We start from the raw sequence: 22,321 nt of genomic DNA, 5'->3' as shown, positions 1-22,321 counted from the left end.
GGTGAGCTATGATCATGCCACCGCACTCCAGCCTCGGCAACCGAGCAACACCCTGTCTCAAAATATAACGATGACTTAAAAATGCATGTGGCTGGCCCTCACCACCAGAGTTCCTGATTCTGCAGGTGTGGGAGGAGGTCCTAGAACTTGGCCAGTACCCTAGAACTATGCTTGTAATCCCAGCACATTGGGAGGTTGAGGCAGGAGAATTGCTTGAGGCCAAGAGTTTGAGACCAGCTTGGACAACATAGTGAGACCATGTCTCTACCAAAAAGAAAAAAGAAGGCAAGCCACTGTATCCCTCAAATGCCCAGGTATGGGTCCTTGGCTGATTCAGGCCAAGGTGCTGTGTGCTGTGGAGATAAGCTTTATCAAAGTGGGTGGTAAAAATACTACACACACACACACACACACACACACACACACACACACACACACACACAAAATACTATACTCCAATAGGAGAGATGTGCTTTCCTCTGGAGTTCCAGAGAGGGAGTTTATTTGCTTTTCAGTCCAGAGAGAGTCTCTTTTAATGAAGTACAAGAGCCTGTACCTCACAGGGGAAGTTTTTTCACTACTAATCAGTGATCAGAAAGATCAACTTCAGAATAAGCCACTCAAATGGGACCCATCATAGATCAGTACTTTGACTTCTTTTCCACAAAGCAGCAGAGATATGTAACCTGTTTTTCAGAAACTACCTCAGAAAGGTCTGCTATACCAATCCTTGGAGTTTAAGTCATAGATTCACAAACTTTTAGCCATCCTTCCCCAACTCCGAGTAAAATAACAATAATGAATAAAACCAATAGTTAATTCATGCTAATTCAAGCAGAGACGCATTCAACAGCACAGCCTCTTTGATATGGCCATCTGAGAGGAGCTGATGATGGGGGTCCATTGTCTGCCACTAGAAGAGGGCTCTGCAGCTGCTGAACTTTCCAGAATTCACAAATCTATAGCCTTAAAGGCATAATCCACTTCAGGAAAAAATGAGAATTTAAAAAATGCAATTAAAATATCACTTTTTTGGCCAGGCATGATGGCTCATGCCTGTAATCCCAGCACTTTGGGAGGCTGAGGCGGGTAGATCGCGAGGTCAAGAGATCGAGACCGTCCTGGCCAACATGTTTCTTCCTCCACAAAGGGGAGGCAAAGAGTAGTTGCTGCCTCCCAGCCCTACAGTGGGGAGCACTTGCTGAACCATGCTGGTGCCACAGAGTTCCCAGGGGAGCACCACACTGGTGGACTAAGTGTTGCCTCTAAAACAGCCATCTGTAAATGCGTGTTCAGAATGAAAAGCAAAAAGCTTGACAAGTTACTTCATTTTGGCTGAAGGCCATGACTAAAGGTGTACTTGTTAGGTTACCCACCTGTCGACCTCCTCTTTGCTCATGGCAGCAAATGTGAAACACTCTGTCACTCCATTGATGGCAAGCAGGAGAACATAGAGGCAGTAGGAACGCAGCAAAACAGGACCTACAAGGAAACAACTCACTGAGACTCCAGAGCCCAATCAGAAGGCCCACATGTACCCTCAGTGCTGCTGAGTACCCAGAGAACCAGAACCAGACTATGAGGTCTGCTGGTATCAGCAATGGGCAGACTGCATGCTAGAGCTCAGGGTCTTAATTATCTAGAAGGATTCCCAGCATTCTATGGCATTGACTAAATAATCAGCAAAAAACAAAAGGACAGGTTGGGCACGGTGGCTCATGCCTGTAATCCTAGCACTTTGGGAGGCCCAAGGCCGGCAGACTGCTAGAGCCCAGAGGTTCGAGAACAGCCTGGGCAACATGATGAAACCCCGTGTCTACCAAAAATACAAAAGTTAGCTGTGTGTGGTGGGCACACCTGTAGTCCCAGCTACTCGGGAGGTTGAGGTAGGAGGATCACCTGAGTCTGGGGAGGTCAGAGCTGCAGTGAGCCATGATAGTGCCACTGAACTCCAGCCTGGGTGACAGAACAAGACCTTATCACATACACAAAAAAGAACAATTATGACTAAATGTACAGATCTCTTGCTGGACAACTAAAAGCTTATCTGGCTAGCAAGCAAGTCTGTTCCCTTTTTTCATCAGCATGAATAGGCCTGCTGGTTTGAACTCAAAGTCACTAGTGACCCTGCATGTTAAGGGAATCTCAGTTGAGCAGGTCCTGAAGAAAAGATCTTTAACAAAAGCCCAGGGCCCAGGACTAGCAGAAAATTACACAAATCCAAAGTGAGAACCAGTGCCCATATGGTATTTTCTTCTAAAACAAAGTAATGCAGTTCTATAGCTAACAAGCTTCGGGAAAATCTTCTAACCAGAGAACAGGAGGCTTACAAATGGGATTGATTCCCCCCTTTTAAGAGGGCCATAATCAAGCACCTAATAAAATAAACATACACCTAACCTACGACCCGGCAATTGCACCCCTAGGTATATATCCAACAGAAATGAACACACATGTTCACAAAAACACTTACACAAAAACATCTGTAGCAGTTTGATTCATAATAGCCAAAACTGACCATCAACAGAAGAAAGAATAGACAAACGTGGGCCACCCACACAAAGGAATATTTAGCAAGAACAGATAACAAAAATCACTGATCCATGCGAAACCATGGAAGAACCTCAAAAACTGTATATTGAAGGAAACATGCCAAATGCAAGAGCGCACGTGCTGCATTTCATTGATATGAAATTATTTTTAAAAGAAATACTGATCCATGGTGATAGAAATCAGATTTCTTCTGATTTCTCTTTGTCTCTGAGATGGAGTGGGGTGGTTGACTAGAAAGGGTCCCAAAAGAACTTTCTGGGGAAATGGAGATATTCTGTGTCTGAATCTGTTTGGTTAGTTACATGGGATTTTTTGTACATATTTGTCAAAACTTAGCAAACTGTACTCTTAAGAGAACAGCATTTTACTTTATGTAAATTATACCTCAACAAAGGAAAAAAAAAACGTAACCACTAAAAGAAAAGCAGCGGGGACTGAAGTTCTGGAGTCTCAGAATCTGGAACTCATTCAGGGTTTATAAAAGCTGTTTAACAGAAAAGATCTCCATGCTGTGGGACCCCTAAACAGTTTTATGGCAGTCACAAAATTATAAAAGGAATACTAACAGGGCAGCCCTGACGCCCAACAAAAAACCGTTTTCCACGGCCCTGTCTCAGATTCCATGTTTATCACCTCACATTGCATTTTGCTTGTCAAGCCGCTCCAGGAAGTAGCCTGGCCCCCACCCTAGCTGACGGTGACTCCAGGAAGGGAGGTGGGGACCAGGCTTTGCACCCGGGAGGCTCAAGGCTATGCTCAAGTGTGCCTCCTGCTTCTCCTCATCCTCCTTTCCCTGGCAGAAGCAGAGAGGAGTGGGGGGCCTCCTTACCTGGTAACTGAACGCTAATGGCACAGGAGGGCCCATCAGTAGGTGAACAGTGGGCTGTTGTGAGGCATGGAGAACAACACAAACTCTGGCACCAAGCAGTGACTCACGTAAAGGGTTTTGTGTCCATTTGGGGAATTCAAGAATGGAACCAATCTTTGATTGTAGACTGAATTGAGGGGTGTTTTAGGTTGAACTGTCCCCCCAAAATAGACATGTTGATGTCCTGACCAGTGGTACCTGAGAATCTGTCCTTATTTGGAAACAGGGTGTTCATGAAGGAAACTGAGTTAAAATGAGGTCATTAGGGCAGGCCCTGATCCAATATGACAGGTGTCCTTATAAAAAGGGGAAACTTGGCCAAGGTGCAGTGGCTCATGCTTGCAATCCCAGCACTTTGGGAGGCCGAAGGGGGGCAGATCACCTGAGGTCAGGAGTTTGAGACCAGCCTGGCCAACATAGTGAAACCCCGTCTCTACTGAATATACAAAAACTTAGTCAGGTGTGGTAGGGTGTGCCTGTAATCCTGGCTACTCGGGAGGCTGAGGCGGGAGTCTCTTGAACCCGGGAGGTGGAGGTTGCAGTGAGTCGAGATCGCGCCACTGCACTCCAGCCTGGGTGACAGAGTGAGACTCCATCTCATGGAAAAAAAAAAAAAAAAAAAGTGGGGGAAATTTGCACACTGAGGCAGACATGCGCAGGGAGATGACGACGTGAAGAGCGCAGGGGGATGACGATGTGAAGACAGAGAGAACACAGCCGTGTGACCACAGTGCTGCAGCTGCAAGTCAAGGAATGCCAGGATGCCAGCAACCACTAGAAACTAGAAGTGGTAGGAAGGGGCCTCTCCTCAAGCCTTCAGAGAGAACACGGCCCTGGCCATAGCTTCATTGTGCACTTCTGGCCTCCACAACTGACGGACAGTATGTTCTGTTGTTTAAAGCCATGCGGTCTGTGGTACTTTGTCATGGCAGCCCTAGTTCATTAAGACAAGGGGATAGAGAAGGAAAAAAGTAAAAGGCAGAGGGGCAAGAGAGAAGCACCTAAGACAGAAATGTGAGAAATCTTGGGGAAATTCTGTGAATGTTTGGGTTTTGCTTAAGGATAGAAAAGCTAGGTGTTGTTCTGTGAGTTACCAAGAAAAAAGAAAAGAAAAGGCAAAGCAAAGCTAGGTGTGAGAAAGATTTCTAAGAAAAGCCCCCAGAACACTTACAAAGACCCTAATTAAATACAGTGCTAATCCCAAACAATGGAAAAGAAGCCACACTCCTACACAAAAGCCTGTCTGTGCTGTGTCCGAGTCCCACACCTGGAGATGGCCAGTACAGCTCACAAGTAAGTAGTCCACTTCCAGGGCGAAGACAAAGACAAGTACACAACTGGGGACAGCAGTGTTGCGAGTTCCACTTTCAAAACTAAGATGATGGGCTGAGTCATGACAATGATGGGACAGCCCCCTCCTTGAGGCAACGCCCTGTGATTGTGTGGCATTAAAGGCTGCTCCTTGGTGATTGCTTTCTAAAGGGGAAGAGCTGCTACAGAATAGTTGAGTTCCCAATCTCTGCCCATAAACTTACTAATGCCTTCCTAATGAGGCCTCCCCGCAGCTGCCTGATGGAAATATACTTCTCACAGCACAAGCCCCAGGGAGCTGCAAACCACTTCATTGGTTTCACAGCAGGTGTTTCTCCAAACTTAATGACCTTTGCTCTAGTACAGAAACCTGGCCCTTCTTCCCCTAACACCAAAAGTTTGGGCCCTATTGTAGTGGAGACTAAAACATGCTAGTGAACTTGTAAAATGGCATTTGACAAAGCCCTTTATATTGAGATGGGGCAGCAGAAAGAAGTCCTCAGGGTTCTTGTCCAGTGACCTGAGAAATTAAAAACATCTTTGCTAAACCCAAGATGAAGTGCTGCAAATGGACTGCCAGCTTACAGCCCAGCACATTTTGAAATTGCTGAAGTCCCCAAGGCCTAACAAGTGCTGTGAGATCCTCAGCGGCCTGGTGTTTCAAAATTAGACACATTCAATACTTTCCTTCTTCAAAAACTGAGAGTCACTGGATTAAATATACCATTTTATTTGCAGAGATCAATTTTATTCTCTGCAAATGGCTTTGGGTTATCCTTCAGAGGCTTTTATGCACCAGGCTGGGAGATTTATGTGGCATTTACTATCTTCAGATGTGTTTAGTACCAAGTGGAGACTCATTACTGCCTGCCCTCTGCCTTCCTCCCTCACCCCAGAGGGAGCACAGAGAAGCGCTTGGCAAAACACATTCTAGGCCCAAGAGGAAAGCCGACAGCAAGGAGAAGTCCTAATAAATTCTCCAAGTGAGGCTGGGGAAGCTGATCGTCCTGGCGCCAACGCCCCTGCCTATACCTTGAGTGTGTGTCTGGAGTTGAATGAGAGGAACAGTCCCACAGCCCCCGCCACCAGACAGTTTTCCCTACACTGACACAGAAAACAACTGTGTGTGCACAAGTTCTTGAATTTCGTGACTCTTCTATTTCTGTTGGGAAATCAGAAAAAATCCAGAAAAACTCTTGTGCGTACCGTATCCTGAGCTAAGCATGGCCCCTCCGTAGATATCCAGAGCCAGCTGAGAATAGGCAAAGCCAAAAACAGTGATGGTCAGGCCGGCTAGCAGGGCCAGCTTGAGCAGGGACTCCAAGACTGCAGCGGCCACAGCAACGTCCTCCTGGGGCCAGGGAAGAGGGAAGGAAGTCGGATGAATCATGAGCTGAAGAAAACCTTCATCCTTCATGTCTGGCCTTCTCCCTTCACTGTTTTACAGTTCACTCTTCCAACAGCGTGATGGATATCGCTATTTTTTTGTAGTGTGTTTGTTTTCACATCAATTAGCAAACGAAGGAAAAAGTGTGTGTCTCCTTAGGTAGTACGGGGGAGGGTTAGTTTTCGATTCACTTGGGATAAATTGTTTCAAATATTGCTTAGGAAATACTCACTTTCCCCTCTGATATTTATTATTCTTTTTTTTTTTTAAATAGAAATAGAGAAGGGATTCTCACTATATTGACCAGGTGAATCTCAAACTCCTGGCCTCAGGCAATCCTCCTGCCTTGGCCTCCCAAAGCGTGAGGCTTACAGGCATGAGCCACTGTACCAGGCCACTAATATTTATTCCTAAATGTGCAGCAAGTTTTCATATACACTAGCCAGCTCTGTGCTTCTCCTGCTAAACATTCCAAAATTATGATGATACTGTGAATGTACTCTTAGGAAAATATTCCTACATCAGACTGAGTACCGGATTAGCTCATTTTGAGATATTGTGCATAAACTGTATTTTACTAAATTTCTTCTAAGACATGCAAGAGGCTGAACTAGCTTGCTAGTTCTAAGAAAAGTCAGACATTTTCAGTGGTTTGGGAAAAAGTGAAGCTCCTACAACAAAATACTCCTAGATTAAAATCTCTTCTTCTGTATTTACCAACCCGAGTATATAGAATCTTACAGTCAGAGTGTAGCTCTGGGCACGTCCCAGTTGTAAGAAGCTTAAACAATTTGTGTGGTGAGTGAAAGCCAACAACCACATCCTCTCCTCCCTATGTCCTCGATTAGCCTGGCTCCAACTTCTGCGTCCTTTGGCTCTTGAGACTCTGAGGATAAAGGAGGCATTCTTATGCCTAAGACTAGTCCATGGCTGGGCATCTGCAGGGCAGTGGGGACAGCTTTAGAGTCCTGAGAGGGCTAGATCAAGAGTAAGGTCACATGGCCGGGTATGGGGGCTCACGCCTGTAATCTTAGCACTTTGGGAGGCTGAGGTGGGCAGATTGCCTGAGGTCAGGAGTTCAAGACCAGCCTGGCCAACATGGCAAAACCCCATCTCTACTAAAAATACAAAAATTAGCTGGGTGTGGTGGCGCATGCCTGTAGTCCCAGCTACTCAGGAGGCTGAGGCAGGAAAATCATTTGAACCTGGGAGGTGGAGGTTGCAGTGAGCCGAGGTCATGTCCCTGCACTCCAGGCTGGGTGTCAGAGCAAGACTCTATCTCAAAAAAAAAAAAAAGAGTAAGGTCACAAAGAATAACAAAGGGGTGAGAAGGAAGGGACAGCCAAGAGCAAAGGGAGAATGCCACCAAAGAAGAGGTGAGCCCTCAGTCCCACTATCATACAGAATGTAATAGAAGAATGACATCTGTAAGAAAATTCCTGATCAAACAGAAGAGAAACAGACTGCTTCACATTCCTGTCTGTCTTGCAATTAAAGGGAGAATTCACTTGAGAGATGACATAAGAACCAACATTACCTGCTTCTGAAGTGTGGCATCCTTTTCCCTCTCCAGTACCTTAGCAAAAAATATATAAAAACTTTCCTCTATGGGCTGGAAAATTAATCTGGCCACAAGGGAGCCAAGATTATTCACTATATCATACACACCTACAAGACAAAAAAGAAGAAACAACAATCATGTTGGTTTTTCTACTTTAATTTTTGTAGCACTATTAAAATTATTTAATATTTTCATTAAAGTTTGTTTATCTTGAGGTAATTATAGATTCACACAGAGTTATAAGAAGTAATAGTGGCCAGGCACGGTGGCTCATGCCTATAATCCCAGCACTTTGGGAGGCCAGGGTGGGTGGACTGCTTGAGCCCGGGAGTTTGAGATGAGCCTGGGAAACATGGAAAAACCCTGTCTCTACAAAAATGGAAAAAATTAGCCAGGCGTGGTGGTGTACATTTGTAGTCCCAGTTATTTGGGAGGCTGAGGTGGGAGGATCACCCAAGCCCAGGAGGTTGAGGCTGCAGTGAGCTGTGATGGTACCACTGCACTCCAGCCTGGGAAAGAAAATGAGACCCTGTCTCAAAAAAAAAAAAAAAGACAAAAAAATAGGAAGTAATAGAGGGATCCCATATATATACCCTTTACCCAGTGGTAACATTTTGTAAAACTATATAGTACAATATCACAACCAGGATACCAACATTGATACAGTCAAGATACAGAATGCTTCCATCAACAGTGCTTTCTTATACAGTTCATTAATGCAAAGTTGATGTTTTTCTATTTGATTTCCATTACTTTGGGATTACATTAAAAGATAAAAATGAAAATACTGAAAGACTATCTAGCCACACAAACATGGGGCAGATTCTTGTGGCTGTGAGTTCCCTTTTCTCCTCTCTTGGCACCTCCCACCCCCCAAAATGAACACCAGAGCTCTCAGGAGGCGAACTAGAGGGCCAGGGTCTCACCAGAACACCTGCCACCAAAGTCACATTGGAGGGCACAGTCAGTACAAAGACCTACAATTTACAATATTCAGGATTTTCTTTAATCTTCAGGTTCATCTTTCATTAAATATATCAGAGAAAAAGATTAGGGAGTATCTATTAATAGTATCCACCTTTAATTAAAACACTACACAATTTCATCTTACCCTGATCACCAAAATTCAATACATTCAAAAATGTCATCACATATCGCTCGCCTATAAACAAAAAAGCAAAATAATTAGCAATGTCAAATGCACATTACTTTATTGTTTCCTTTCTTTTACCAGCTATCAACTTTTCCAGCTGACAAATAAAGGAGAAATATTAGATAATCAGTTAAAGACATGTCCTTGTCCTAATGTTGATTTCAAATAATCTCAAAGTAACAATTTGGAAAGTGCTGAGGACTTTATTGACAGCAAATCTCCAAGCCAGTTAAATTAAAAATAAAAAAAATTAATAAAAGAATTCTAAAAATAAGTTTTTGTCGTTGTTGTTGTTGTTTTTGAGATGAAGTCTCGCTCTGTTACCCAGGCTGGAGTACAGTGGCACGATTTCGGCTCACTGCAAGCTCTGCCTCCTGGGTTCATGCCATTCTCCTGCCTCAGCCTCCTGAGCAGCTGGGACTACAGGCGCCCGCCACCACACCCGGCTAATTTTTTTTGTATCTTTAGTAGAGACGGGGTTTCACTGTGTTAGCCAGGATGGTCTCGATCTCCTGACCTCATGATCCACCCGCCTCAGCCTCCCAAAGTGCTGGGATTACAGGTGTGACCCACTGCGCCCGGCCCTAAAAATAAGTTTTTTTAAAAGTATGTGGAGATTATTAAAATGTTAACAACGAAAATGATGGTCCCAAGTTTTAAGGGGAGGTCAGATAATCTGAGCGTAAATTATCTGTGAAGAGTCCATGATTATATGCACAAGCTTATCCAAAGGTTCCTCGGGGTGGTGACAGCTCCCTGGGGCTGGCAGACCTGAGTTCTGATTCAAATCTAAGACAGTCTAATGCCTTCAAGGTGAAGACACCAGCCAGGGCCCCCATCCCCCTGGCTTTCATGAAGTTTCTCATCTATGAGGAAAAAGAGTTGACCACTATGGAAAAGGAGCACTAAACAGTGCCCATACCCTGAAGGGCAAATTCTCACCTTCTAGTAACTTGCTCAAAAAGGAAAGCATCAAGAGGCTGGAAGCAGTGAGAATCCTCTCTCAAGACTTTCTCCCACCCTGACTCTCCAAGCCCCTGCCACTGTGTTTGTGGTAGGGACCACTGCAGGTCCTCACAGGCCTGTGTCTCTGTGCTGCTTGGATCCACCCTCACTGCTTACAGTTCCAGCTTTTGCAAATACAGTTTTGTTTTGTTGTTGTTGTTGTTGTTATTTTGAGACAGAGTCTTGTTCTGTCGCCCAGGCTGGAGTGCAGTGGTGCGATCTCAGCTCACTGCAACCTCCGCCTCCCAGACATAAGAGATTCTCCTGCCTCAGCCTCCTGAGTAGCTGGGATTACAGGTGCCCACCACCATGCCCAGCACTTTTTTTTTTTTTTGTATTTTTAGTAGATGGGTTTCACCACGTTGGCCAGGCCAGTTTCGAACTCCTGACCTCAAGTGATTCACCTGCCTTGGCCTCCCAAAGTGCTGGGATTACAGGCGTGAGCCACTGTGCCTGGCCTCAAACACAGCTCTTAAATCAGTCTCTGCTTTCGTATCTTTTTTTTTTTTTTCGAAACCTAATCTTGATCCGTCACCCAGACTGGAGTGTAGTGGCGCGATCTCGTTCACTGCAACTTCTGCTTCCTGGGTTCAAGCGATTCTTCTGCCTCAGCCTCCTGAGTAGCTGGGATTACAGGTGCCCGCCACCACGCCCAGCTAATTTTTTTTTTTATTTTTTAGTGGAGACGGGGTTTCGCCATGTTGGCCAGACTGGTCTTGCACTCCTGACCTCCTGCCTCGGCCTCCCAAAGTGCTGGGATTACAGGCGTGAGCCAACGCACCTGGCTTGCTTTCATATCTTTAAATGTTTTTTTTTGTTTGTTTTGGTTTTTTTTGAGACAGAGTTTCGCTCGTCACCCAAGCTGGAGTGCAATGGTGCTATGTGAGCTCACTGCAACCTCTGCCTCCCGAGTAGCTGGGATTACAGGCGCCTGCCACCATGCCCAGCTAATTTTTGTATTTTTAGTAGAGATGGGGTTCCACTATGCTAGCCAGGCTGGTCTTGAACTCCTGACCCCAGGTGATCCGCCCACCTTGGCTTCCCACAGTGCTTGGATTACAGGTGTGAGCCACCGTGCCTGGCCAAAATGACTCTTTAATGTTTGAAAAAGTCCAGGCTCCTTAATTCTGTATTTGTGGGTTTTTATACACTGACCCCAAGCTATCATTTTGGATTGCCTTCATCAACCTCACCCTCATCACCCTGTCATTTTCTGCTGCACCCTACCTCCCAGGTTTTAGCCCTCCAGCTGCTTTGAGTCATGCTGGGCCCACCTTGACTCTTGTCATTCTCACCACCTAGAGCGTCTTTTTTGCAGGGCCCTCCCTGTCTTTTGGCAGAATAGGCCTCTCCTTCCTACATTCTGTAAACTCCCTGAGGGCAGGAGCCCCTCTCAGTCATCTCTATGACCCTGGTTTCCTAGCAAAGCTCTAGGAAATGAGTTTCCAAGTACTACACCCCTCACAGCCCAGTAACAGTTAACCACACAAATGTCTGTGTCTTTGGTGAAAGAATGAAATGCTTGAGGCCATGGCCTATTACTCATTCATCTCAGTATTCTCAGCACCTGGCATAGTGTTCAGGAAATGTGGGGGCAGAAGTAACAGCACATACATTTTTGCTACTACAGAAAGTGATTTCAGGCTGAGCTCAGTGGCTCATGCCTGTAATTCCAGCACTTTGGGAGGCCAAGGCAGGAGGATCGCTTGAGTCCAGGAGTTCAAGACCAGTCTGGGCAACATCACAAGACCCTGTCTCTACAAAAAAATTAAAATATTAGCTAGGTGTAATGGTAGGTGCCTTGCCTGTAGTCCCAGCTACTTGGCAGGCTGAGGTGGGAGGATCACTCGAGCCCTAGAGGTCAAGGCTACAGTGAGCTGTGTTTGCACCACTGCATTCCAGCCTGGGTGACAGAGTGAGACCCTATCTACAAACAAACACACAAACAACAACAAAACAAACAAACAAAAAAAAAAAACACAAGAAAACCACACCAGAGATTTCAACTTTTTTAGAGCTGTAGTTTTAAAAATATATCGAATCTGAGGATCTCAGTCAGGCAACTTCCTTATTTCACAGCCACGGAGATGGAGGCTCCAAGAAGTTCCTAAGGGCACTCTGCCAGTCAGGGAGTCAGGCTAGGGGGGTCCAACCATGGAGCAGGCTCCTGGCACCACATTCAGGTTGAGCTCCGGAGGCTTTAGTTTGCAGTAAACTTAAACCACATGTCTAGAGACATGTGTTGTCTGCAATCCAGAAAACCAATTTAGGGCCATCACTTGGACTGGATCCATTCCTTCAAACTCATTAAAACTGCTCTTAAAACCTTGGAAGGAAAAAAGTGCGTATGAGCAACCGTCCTTTCCAAAACTCCCTCCACCTATTTTCCTGTTCTTACAACAACGTGAACTATCATCATACACCATTTCACAATAGTTACCTTGTTGCTTTTCTTACCCCATTCACAAATACATGCTGAATAGCCCGCCTGTGCCAGGCCACAGGGAGGCAGTGGTGAACGGCACAGTCTCTGCTCTCCAGGAGCTAAGTGCTCAGGCCCTTCACTCAGCTCTTCTGAGGCTTCTGACTCTCCCTTCCCTAAGAAGGCCTCGGAACGGTTTCATTTTTGTAATAGCAAAGTTATCAGGTTAGGCTAGAAACGTGTGCACTCTCAAAGATCAGAGAGCCCTCAGACACTGCCTGGTCCTATCCCTTGTTCACAGATGGGGAAAGCGAGGCATAGGGGGAGTTGCTTTCCTTTGGAGACATAATGAACAAAAATACAGATGGGGGGAAATCAAATAACAAGATAATAACAGTTGTATTAGAATGCTAGTATTTTTTTTTCTATTTTCTTATTTTTTTCTAATGGGACTATATTTTATAATTAAAAGATTTTTGAAAAGATTAAAAATACATTCAGTAATAGGTATATGGATATGAAATATACATGGAGAAACAACTACCTTCAGCAACTTATAGCTGCCTTAAATCTCACTTTTTTAATTAAAGCTGGGTACAAATAAACCAACACATATACATACAAAAACTAAATATGCTTCCAGCCCCTTGCTGGCCCTCCACATTGAGAGCTCTGTCATAGGTAAACTGAAAAGACCAAAGTCTGACCAAACTCTCATACAAGTGCATTTTGTTGTTTAAGAAAATAAATCCAGGATTAGGGAATTGACATAATTTTTAAAAAGAAGAAGAAAATAAAATGATATAAATAAATGATATAAAATGATAAAAAGGCTGGGCGCAGTGGCTCACGCCTGTAATCCCAGCACTCTGAGGCAGGCAGATCACGAGGTCAGGAGATCGAGACCATCCTGGCTAACACGGTGAAACTCCATCTCTACTAAAAATACAAAAATATTAGCCGGGTGTTGTGGCGGGCACCTGTAGTCCCAGCTACTCGGGAGGCTGAGGCAGGAGAATCGCATGAACCTGGGAGGTGGAGCTTGCAGTGAGCTGAGATAGTGCCACTGTACTCCAGCTTGGGCAACCGAGCAAGACTCCATCTCAAAAAAAAAAAAAATGATAAAAATACTTTTATGTAACTGATATAATACTTTTATAATAAATTCATAAAAATCATATAACATGGGGTTTTGGAGTTAGACCTGGATCCCAGTTAAGCTGTTCTTTCTTACTATAAAACCCTGAAGAAGTTCTGCAACCTCACTGACCCTCAGTTTCCTTGTCCATGATGAAGGGGAACAATAGGTTTCTTACAAGGCTGTGGAGAGATTTAAATTAGACCACCTAGGTAAAGCATAAAACTAAACAGACGTTGGTTTCTCTCTCTGTATTAAGCCCCCTCCTCCCATTTCTGAAATTCTTCTGCCCCAGAGGCTCTAGACAGGTGGTCTGGACCCAGGTAATTGGCAGTCCGATGAAATCCCCTTCTACTATGGTCTCCCGACCATTCAGAGTGACCGTCTATTTACCTTCTGTCAAAATCTGTTTCAAGAAAGACTGTTTGAAAAAACTCCAAGTCAGTTTAGCCTCTTTCCAGTTTATAAATGCCTAGAAGAGAAAACAAAACAAAACAAAAACATCACAGGCATTGCAAGTCTAAGAATGCAATGCTACGTGACAGGCAAATGCAATCTGGTCCCTAAATCCCAACTTGGATAGTCTCCACTGAATCCTCATTCAATGCTAGGCACACAGAAGGCATCTCCCAAACACTGGAGAAGAATTTACATCACTAAACACAAAGTCAAAGTCTATAAGGGCCTGCCCAAGACTCATATACTGAGACCCCTAAAGAATTGCTGCTGTCCCTTGGGGGACCACATAGTACACTGACCACAGCTAACACGTACAGCTCATAGTTTGTTCTTTCCTTAAAAACTGTCTAAAGCATGCCAGGCTGCAGAACAAATTCTGCTCCATATACTGCACATTGTAATGCTATGTTCAGCCATCCAGGGCCCTTTTACGCAAAGTATAGGAGCTGCCCTTCTGTATTACAAAAGAAATTTAGCCTTCAAAGGTCAGGTAAACCACTCAGAATGGGTATGACAGAGGAACAGAGAAAATAAAATTTCTGATATGACTCTTCTAAAACTCCAGGCCAGGTGAGGTGGCTCACACCTATGATCACAACACTTTGGGAGGCTGAGGTGGGTGGATCACTTGAGGCCAGGAGCTTGAGACCAGCCTGGCCAACATGGCAAAAACCCCATCTCTACTAAAAATACAAAAATTAGCTGGGCATGGTGGTATGTGGCTGTAATCTCAACTACTTGGGAGGCTGTGGCACAAGAATCACTTGAACCTGGAAGGCGGAGGTTGCAGTCAGCCGAGATGGCACCACTGCACTCCAGCCTGGGTGACAGAGCGAAAATCTGGCTCAAAAATAAATAAATAAATAAATAAATAAAACTCCCAGCAGCACCAAATGACCCATTTCCTAAGGACAAGGAAACACTTAGGTAGGGTAGAGGTCAACCTATTAAGAGACAGGTGGCCTCAAAGCCAGGGAGCTGAGCACAAAATGGAAGAGCAAGGCAGCCAGGGAGCTCAGTATCCTCCGACTCCTGTTTTTCTACCTCCCACAGTTCTCTCTGGAGCCCCCTCCTCTATCTTGTAGGCACCCTGGGATCCTAGAATATTTAGACTAGGTGTTTGGTTTTTTGTTGTTTGTTTTGTTTTAGAAACAGGGTCTCACTCTATCACCCAGTTGGAATGCAGTGGCATGATCACAGCTCACTATAACCTGAAACTCCTGGGCTCAAGCCATCTTCCCCCCTCAGCCTCCAGAATAGCTGGGACTACAGGTGTGTGCCACCATGCCTAGCTCATTTTTAAAATTTTTGTAGAGATGAGGGTCTTGCTGCATTGCCCAGGCTGGTCTCAAACTCCTGGCCTCAAGCAATCCTCCCACCTCGGCTCCCAAAGTACTGGGATTCCAGGCGTGAGCCACCATGCCTGGTTGATACTAGGTTCTTAATCCTAGGGTACTTGCATTTTGAAAAGTTGTGATTATCCAAAGTGATGACTTCTGAATGGTAGGATTTCAGAGGGCTCTTGGGGAGGGGAGGGCTGAATTACAAAGGCTAAGCCCACTCTACCTCTCCAAAAGGTCAGCCACAGCTCTGGAAGTGGGCCCAAGGGCAGGCCTGGAACCTGTCTCAGTCATGTGGGCCCCGGTTTTGGGCAGAAAGCCCATCCGTAAAGAACAATGCTATCCAGTAGAAATGTAATGTTAAATTTTCTAGCAGCCACAGTGCACAGGAAAAAGAAACAAGTGAAATTAATTTTAATATATTTTATTTAACCAAAATATTATCATTTCAACGAGTAATCCCTGTAAAAAATATTTTTTTCATATTAAGACTTTGAAATCCAATATGTATTTTGCATTTATGACTCATCTGAATTCAGACTAGCCATATTCCAGAATGCTCTATAGCCACATGTGGCTGGTGGCTAACATTTAGGACAGGGCAAGCCTAGAGCACCTCTGAAAGCAAGGATCACTTCTAGCCCCCATTATCTTTACTCCTTGGTTTCTGAGACTTTTTTCCAGACACAGGGAGCACAAGTGTGAATCCTCCCAAACAGTGCTGCCCTCAGGGAATCAGAGAACCTAGAGCAGATGCCAGGTTATCTCTTTAGCCCAGGAGTAAATCTTCCCTGATGAGAAGGAAATTGGGCCACAAGATGTTTAAAACAGGCCATCTCCTTTCCCTGGAACAGAGCACCAGACAACTTCCCACCACTAGGGGGCACTGGGGACCACGTCATCTTCAGACTTGGATTCTGACCACAGCCGGCTTAAGCACCTTCTCTCTCTCACACTGCTCCTCACCCCTTGCCATGCTGTGGTGGTCCTCCCGGGGGTCAGCAAAGTAGGACCTGTCCCCTTTTAAAAGGAAACGAAGGCTGCTGCTTGCCATGAGGCTCTGGTGACGCCTGCTTGCCTGCAGGTTGTGAATGGATTTGGGAAGATGGTTGAGCTCTTTAAAGACAAAGTTCTTCGGGAGAATGAAATCATGACGGTGTACCTAATCTGAGAGCTCATACTTGATTTTCCTAACGCCTTTGGTTTAAATGGGCTTGTGGTTCAGAAGGAATGGCGACACCACTTACTAAAGTGCTCATTAAGGACTTTAGTAAGGCAGGAAATCCAATCTGAGATGTGGCTTCTCCAGGCAGGGGCTGAGTGGTGGGAGAGAGGAAGCATGTGGTGGACTTTTACCATTCTATTCAGAATGGAGGTGTCACTTGGGGCAGTCAAAAGAGGCCTATTTCGCAATAGCTGGGTTGGTACTGATGAGCTGATCTAAATAGCCGGGAATTTCCCCGGAATACCCTGACCAACAAGCCATTCCACTGCCTCACTGTACTAATGGAGAAACAGTGGCTGGGGTGGTAAAAGGTGATGGACGGTAACTCCAGGGAAGGTCCGGAATCAGAACTCAGAGGCTCATCACACTTTCACCTGAGTCACTCATCCACTTCCCAAACTCTTCTGACTCAGGATGATCTGATCAGCCACATCCTTACCACAATGACAAGAGTCACTGGGGAGTGTGGGGCTACCATCCTGTCCACTGCCCCCCATCACCTCCTCCACCCTACAGAGCACTCCTTCCTCTCCCTCTTGCTCCACCTATCCCAGTCACTCTGGGGCTATCGACGTTGCCCCAGCTTTATCCGTCCTCCCACTTTCATCCATCCTTCCCCTGTCCTTACTCCTCACCTGGACAATTGCCACAGGCTCCCAATGAGCTTTTTTTGCTTCTTACTCTTTCTCTAGCCTATCCTTCTCATTGCAGGTTCAGGCTTTGGAGTCAAGCTTGGAGACTGGGGCTCGACCTGCAGTTCCTTGAGTTATTAGTGTAAATGTCGCCGTGAACAAGATACTTAACTTTGCTAAGCCTTGGCTTTCTCATCTGCAAAATGGGATAAGAAGTCCTGTCTCATGGAGCCGGTATGAGGGTTGAATGAAAAAAAATAAGACACTGTAACTCTGTAAGAGACGGCAAGCTCCTCAATACAGACAGTTTGATCATGGTGCTGTTCAAAAATTAAACCCAAGCTCCATAGCACTGAGGCCACTGCCACCTGACCCTAGCCTGGCAGCCAGGTTTACTTCCCTTCATAACTTCCTGCCACCTTTTCCTTTCTCTCCCTTCCCCCATTGTTCAGCCAACCTAAGTACCCCAGTCATCTCTATATTCCCAATTCCAACACAATGATGGGCAGATAACAAGCACTGAGCAGATTTTCTTTCCTTCTGTGGTCACGAATGCCCATCTCTACCACACATATACATTTAACCTCTGCCCACCCATGTGTCAAAGTCTGGCACAAAAGAAGCTTCCTCCATGAAGCCTTCCTTGATGTTCCTAGATGGAATTCAGAAGTCCTTCCCCTGTGCTTCTATTTTGATAACGCTAGACACACACTGTCCTATAGCATAGTTGAGTACAGATCCTATCTCTCCATCACCATGCAAGTTCTGAGGGTAGGGGCCTCACTCAGGGCACCTGGTACAGTGCCTAACATATAATAATGTTTAAGACATGCTTGCTGAGTCAAATTCCTCAGCTTTACTTAAATATTAGCATACCTCTCATATTAAATCCCTCAGAAATGTCAATGAATATAAACGGAAGCCATTATTTGAAGTATCATTAATTTATTATAAGGTTAAATAAGTATCTTTAAAGAAGATGGAATCCTACAAGAACGGGAAGGGAAATCTCACAATTAGGTCAAATTGATAGTAAATATAATTATTTGACCAGCTTCCATTAAGGAAGTCCCCAGTGCAGAAAGCTGCTCTGGGGAGTCAAGTCAGGCATGCTGCCCATGGTAAAGTCATACACTGCATTCATGCATTCAGAATCATCTCATTTCTTTTCTTTTCTTTCTTTCTTTTTTTTTTTTTGTTTTGAGACAAGGTTTCGCTCTGTTGCCCAGGCTAAAGTGCAGTAGCATGAACACAGCTTACTGCAGCCTCAGCCTCCAGGGCTCAAGTGCTCCTCCTGCCTCAGCCTCACATGTCCACCATCCCACTAATTTTATATGTTTTGTAGAACGGTTTTTTACTACTTCCAGGCTGGTCTCAATGGTCAGCAAACTTTTTTTTTTTTTTTTTTTTTTGAGACAGAGTCTTGCTCTGTCACCCACGCTGGAATGCAGTGGCACGATCTTGGCTCACTGCAACCTCCACCTCCTGGGTTCAAGCAGTTCTCCTGCCTCAGCCTCCCAGGTAGCCGGGATTACAGGCGCATGCCACCATGCCCAGCTAACTGTTTTGTATTTTTCCTAGAGACAGGGTTTCATCATGTGGGCCAGGCTGGTTTCGAACTCCTGACCTCAAGTGATCTGTCCGCTCAGCCTCCCAAAGTGCTGAGATTACAGGTGTGAGCCACCATGCCCTGCCTTCTTTTTAAAATAATAAACCTGAATTATGAATTGTTCCACCTGGAACTTCCTAATCTCTATGTAAACAATAACTACTATGGGCAATAAGCCAATTTCTTTTGGAAGGCTACATAACATAGGGGTAGGCCACAGCCTAAAGCTAGTCCCCAGCAAAAGGTGGAGAGAAGTGGGTCCAAAATCAGCTATGTGATTTTGGGTTAGTCACTTAACTCCTCTGAACCTCAGTTTTCTTGTCTGTAAAATGGAGCTAACAGTATTTATCTCATACGTTACTATGAGAATTAAATACAAAATCCATGTAAAGTGCTTGGTGTAGTGCATGGCACAAAACATGCAGTCAATGGCAGTTATTGTAAATGGCTCTTTGTCAAGGTTCAAATACTTTCATGGAACTCCTGAAGTCTTCAGAGGAGCCTCACAGGTCATGCAGGCCAACAATCTCACTTTAAAAATGAAGACCCTGAGGTCTGGGGAGTGTCCCGCAGGCTTCAGATCTATATCAGGTGCCTCTCAAGCCCACAGGAACCTCCCTGAGACCCAGGAATCACCTCTCCTACATGTCTGTATCCCTGATGGCACCAAGCATGGTGCCATGTTCTTACTGTATGTCAGCGGGAACAGCATCACTATGTGTGAACAGGTACACACAGCCTTCTCATGATCAGGGCTTGGGTCCTTGCAGTCTGGGCATGGGTACTTTCAGAGCATATTGTCAGATTAAACAGCTGAGCTCCCACACCAATACCATCAGAGCTGCCTAGCTAGGGTGCCCCTGCGGAGCCAGCTCTGCTCTCAGGGCTGCTCGGTGTGATGGTGGTGATATCAGCTGTCACTTAAGGATACCCACTTGTGCCAGGCCACAATGTTAAGACCTTTCATGCCCCAACTCATCAGGCCCTCAAAACAGCCTTAGGAAGGAGGTACTATTATTATTCCCATTTGACAGATAAAGAAACTAAGCTTAGAGTTCTGAGCCCATCACAGGTTTTATTTATTTAGTTATTTATTTGAGACAGGGTCTCACTCTGTTGCCCAGGCTGGAGTGCAGTGGCACAATCATGGCTCACTGCAGCCTTGACCTGTGCTCAAGCGACCCTCCCACCTCAGCCTCCTGAGTAGCTGGGACTACAGGTGCACACCATTATACTGGGCTAATAAAAAAAATTTTTTTTTGTAGAGACAGTTTTGCCATGTTGCTCAGGCTAGCCACCATGGAGTTTAATAAACACTTGGCAGACTCTTTCCTTTACCTCCTCTCTTTGCTTATACTAATGGTTCAAATGTTCCTTCCCAAAATACTGCTGGGGCACAGGGACAGGCCCAGTATGAAAATCTGCCAGGCTTGGTACAGGTGGGCACCAGGGGACACTAAGGGGAAGAAGAACTCTTCTGCACTCTTGGACCTGCTCTGGGGGCAGGTGGCAGAAGCTCTAGGCAAGAGAAGCGATCCTGAGTCCTAACCATCTAAGCCTCATCTAAGACGAGGCACAGGGGTATCCAAAACGTCCTGTTGGTTTAGGTTATAGGTGAAATCTAGCTGAGCAGAATGAAGAACTCTGAGCTCACAAACGAGAACATATCTGGCTTTGACACATAGGATCTAGTTTTTCTTGAAAAGTTGTGTAACAGGATTCTGTAAATTCTGAGACTTGTCTCACATATTTTACTACTTTTTCAAGTATCACAAGAGGAATAAGGACAAATCCAGCATGTACCTTACCACAACCGCGTGTACTACATCTGGTAAGCAAACGAGCATGGAGAGAGGGGAAAGTGCCCAGAATGGAGTAGCTCACGAAATGTCTTAGCAGAGACAACGTGGCAACATCATCACATGTGCAGCTCCAGTGGCATGGGCAGCAGCACTGACCCCAGAAGAGCCAGAAAATGAAAGTCCAATGGCCTGAGTGTGAAGGAATTGAGTAGAAAAGATTATGCTCCACTCCACATGTCAGCTGTAGAATCCACAGTGCTCTAGATGGGAAAGTGTATCACCTGAAAGACTAGCCTGACAATCAGAAGGAGAGCATGTGAGGCCGGGCGTGGTGGCTCATAATCCCAGCACTTTGGGAGGCCGAGGTGGGAGGATTGCTTAAACTCAGGAGTTCAACACTAGCCTGGACAACATAGTGAGACCCTGTCTCTACAAAAAAAAATTTTTTAATTAGCTGGGCATGGTGGCACGTACCTGTAGTCCCACCTACTTGGGAGACTGAGGCAGGAGGATCACTTGAGCCCAGGAGGTCAAGGCTGTAGCGAGCTATGATCACGCCACTCTGGGCAACAGAATGAGACTGTCTCAAGGAGAAAAAAAAAAAAAGACCATTTTGGGTTCATCCCTACTTTCTCAGAACTCTCAGCTATGTGTGCTAGAAGTCAACTGAGGAAGAAAACCAAAACCACAGCAGAATAGAGAGAGTGGAGCACAATGGTGGAGCCTGTGCTCTGCTGGCATGTGAGCCCCTCCAGGCTGCTGTCCTCACTCTGACCCTCACCTAGGACAGGTATTTATTCACTAAGCCTTAGTTTCTCAACCCTAAAATAGAAACAGACAGTGTCAGCCTTTCAAAGTTGTTGTAAGCATTAAATAAGGCAGGTAAAGCATTCAGCATAGGGTCTAGGATAGTGGTTGTCAACTGGGGGCAATTTTATCCCCCAGGGGACATTTGGCAATGTCTGGAGACATTTTGGGGTGCTCCACTGAGGGGTGGTTGCTACTGGCATCTAGTGATTTGAGGTCAGAGATGCTGTTAAACATCCTACAATGCACAGGACAGCCCCTACAACAAAGAATCGAGCAGCCCAAAATGTCCATAGTGCAAAGATTTAGAAACCCTGGCCTGGCACAGAGCAAGCACTCCATAAATATGAGCTATAAAATTCTATTTATGATTATAACAATAAACCAGTTGCAGTTTCTTTCTCTCAAGGATAAGCAGCACCTATGATTAAAATGATAAGAGATAAAATGTATTACTTACTCTATTTCTTGTAATATTGGGTAACAGATCTCTTATTCTAGAGACAGGAAGAGTTTGAAGCTTGGTTGATTCTGGGGAATCCAGTAACTTTGTGAAATAAGTAACATAGCAGAGCACCAGAACTGTGGTATAGAAAAGCTGAGAAAAAAAAAAACTGTTTTAATAAAGGCATAATTAAGATATGCCTATAAATTTGATCTCAAAGGCCAGTCAAGTAATAGAACTCTCTTGATTAACTGCACTTTCTATTCAGCAATGCCTTACCCTCTGGGAAATGGCACTATTCACTTAGACCCAACTCCACTGCAGCATCTACCTGCAAAGTGTTCCCAACACTTCACTTAACTGGGAGAACATAATCGTCTTGGCAGGCAGAATGTAATTTCCCTAACAGATATACACTAGCTCAATTACCACAGCAATGTCCGATACATTCTCAAAAAGTGTGTATTTGGCCAAAGGAATGGCTCTTCCACCTAGCCAGCACACTGCAAAGATACACGTAACCTAACTGTGCTAATATCCAAGGACTTGCCATCATCAAGGACTGTGGGTTTTCCTTAAACCCCGGAAACCTGTGCCATTAATG

At 45.1% G+C, this 22,321-nt stretch overlaps 1 protein-coding gene across 4 annotated transcripts in view; it reads right to left on the bottom strand.

Annotated features, from left to right (window-relative positions):
* The window catches only part of RFT1 (RFT1 homolog), a 37,520-nt gene that overhangs the window by 5,503 nt on the left and 9,696 nt on the right, over positions 1-22,321 (bottom strand). For 3 of the 4 annotated variants that reach the window (XM_032161286.2, XM_058442979.1, XM_058442978.1), the window contains 6 exons: positions 21,733-21,870; positions 13,792-13,870; positions 8,792-8,842; positions 7,657-7,787; positions 5,939-6,083; positions 1,377-1,482 (listed from right to left, as the gene is read on the bottom strand). In XM_032161286.2, coding sequence (XP_032017177.1) covers positions 1,377-1,482; positions 5,939-6,083; positions 7,657-7,787; positions 8,792-8,842; positions 13,792-13,870; positions 21,733-21,870 — 650 coding nt within the window. The remainder of the gene's footprint in view (positions 1-1,376; positions 1,483-5,938; positions 6,084-7,656; positions 7,788-8,791; positions 8,843-13,791; positions 13,871-21,732; positions 21,871-22,321) is intronic. The other variant, XM_032161287.2, reaches the window with a different exon arrangement.

Source organism: Hylobates moloch, unplaced genomic scaffold (assembly GCF_009828535.3).
Source record: "Hylobates moloch isolate HMO894 unplaced genomic scaffold, HMol_V3 SCAFFOLD_8, whole genome shotgun sequence".
Taxonomy (NCBI): Eukaryota; Metazoa; Chordata; class Mammalia; order Primates; family Hylobatidae; genus Hylobates; species Hylobates moloch.
Note: the sequence above shows the minus strand (reverse complement) of the source record. Positions and strands in the feature narration are given on the sequence as shown.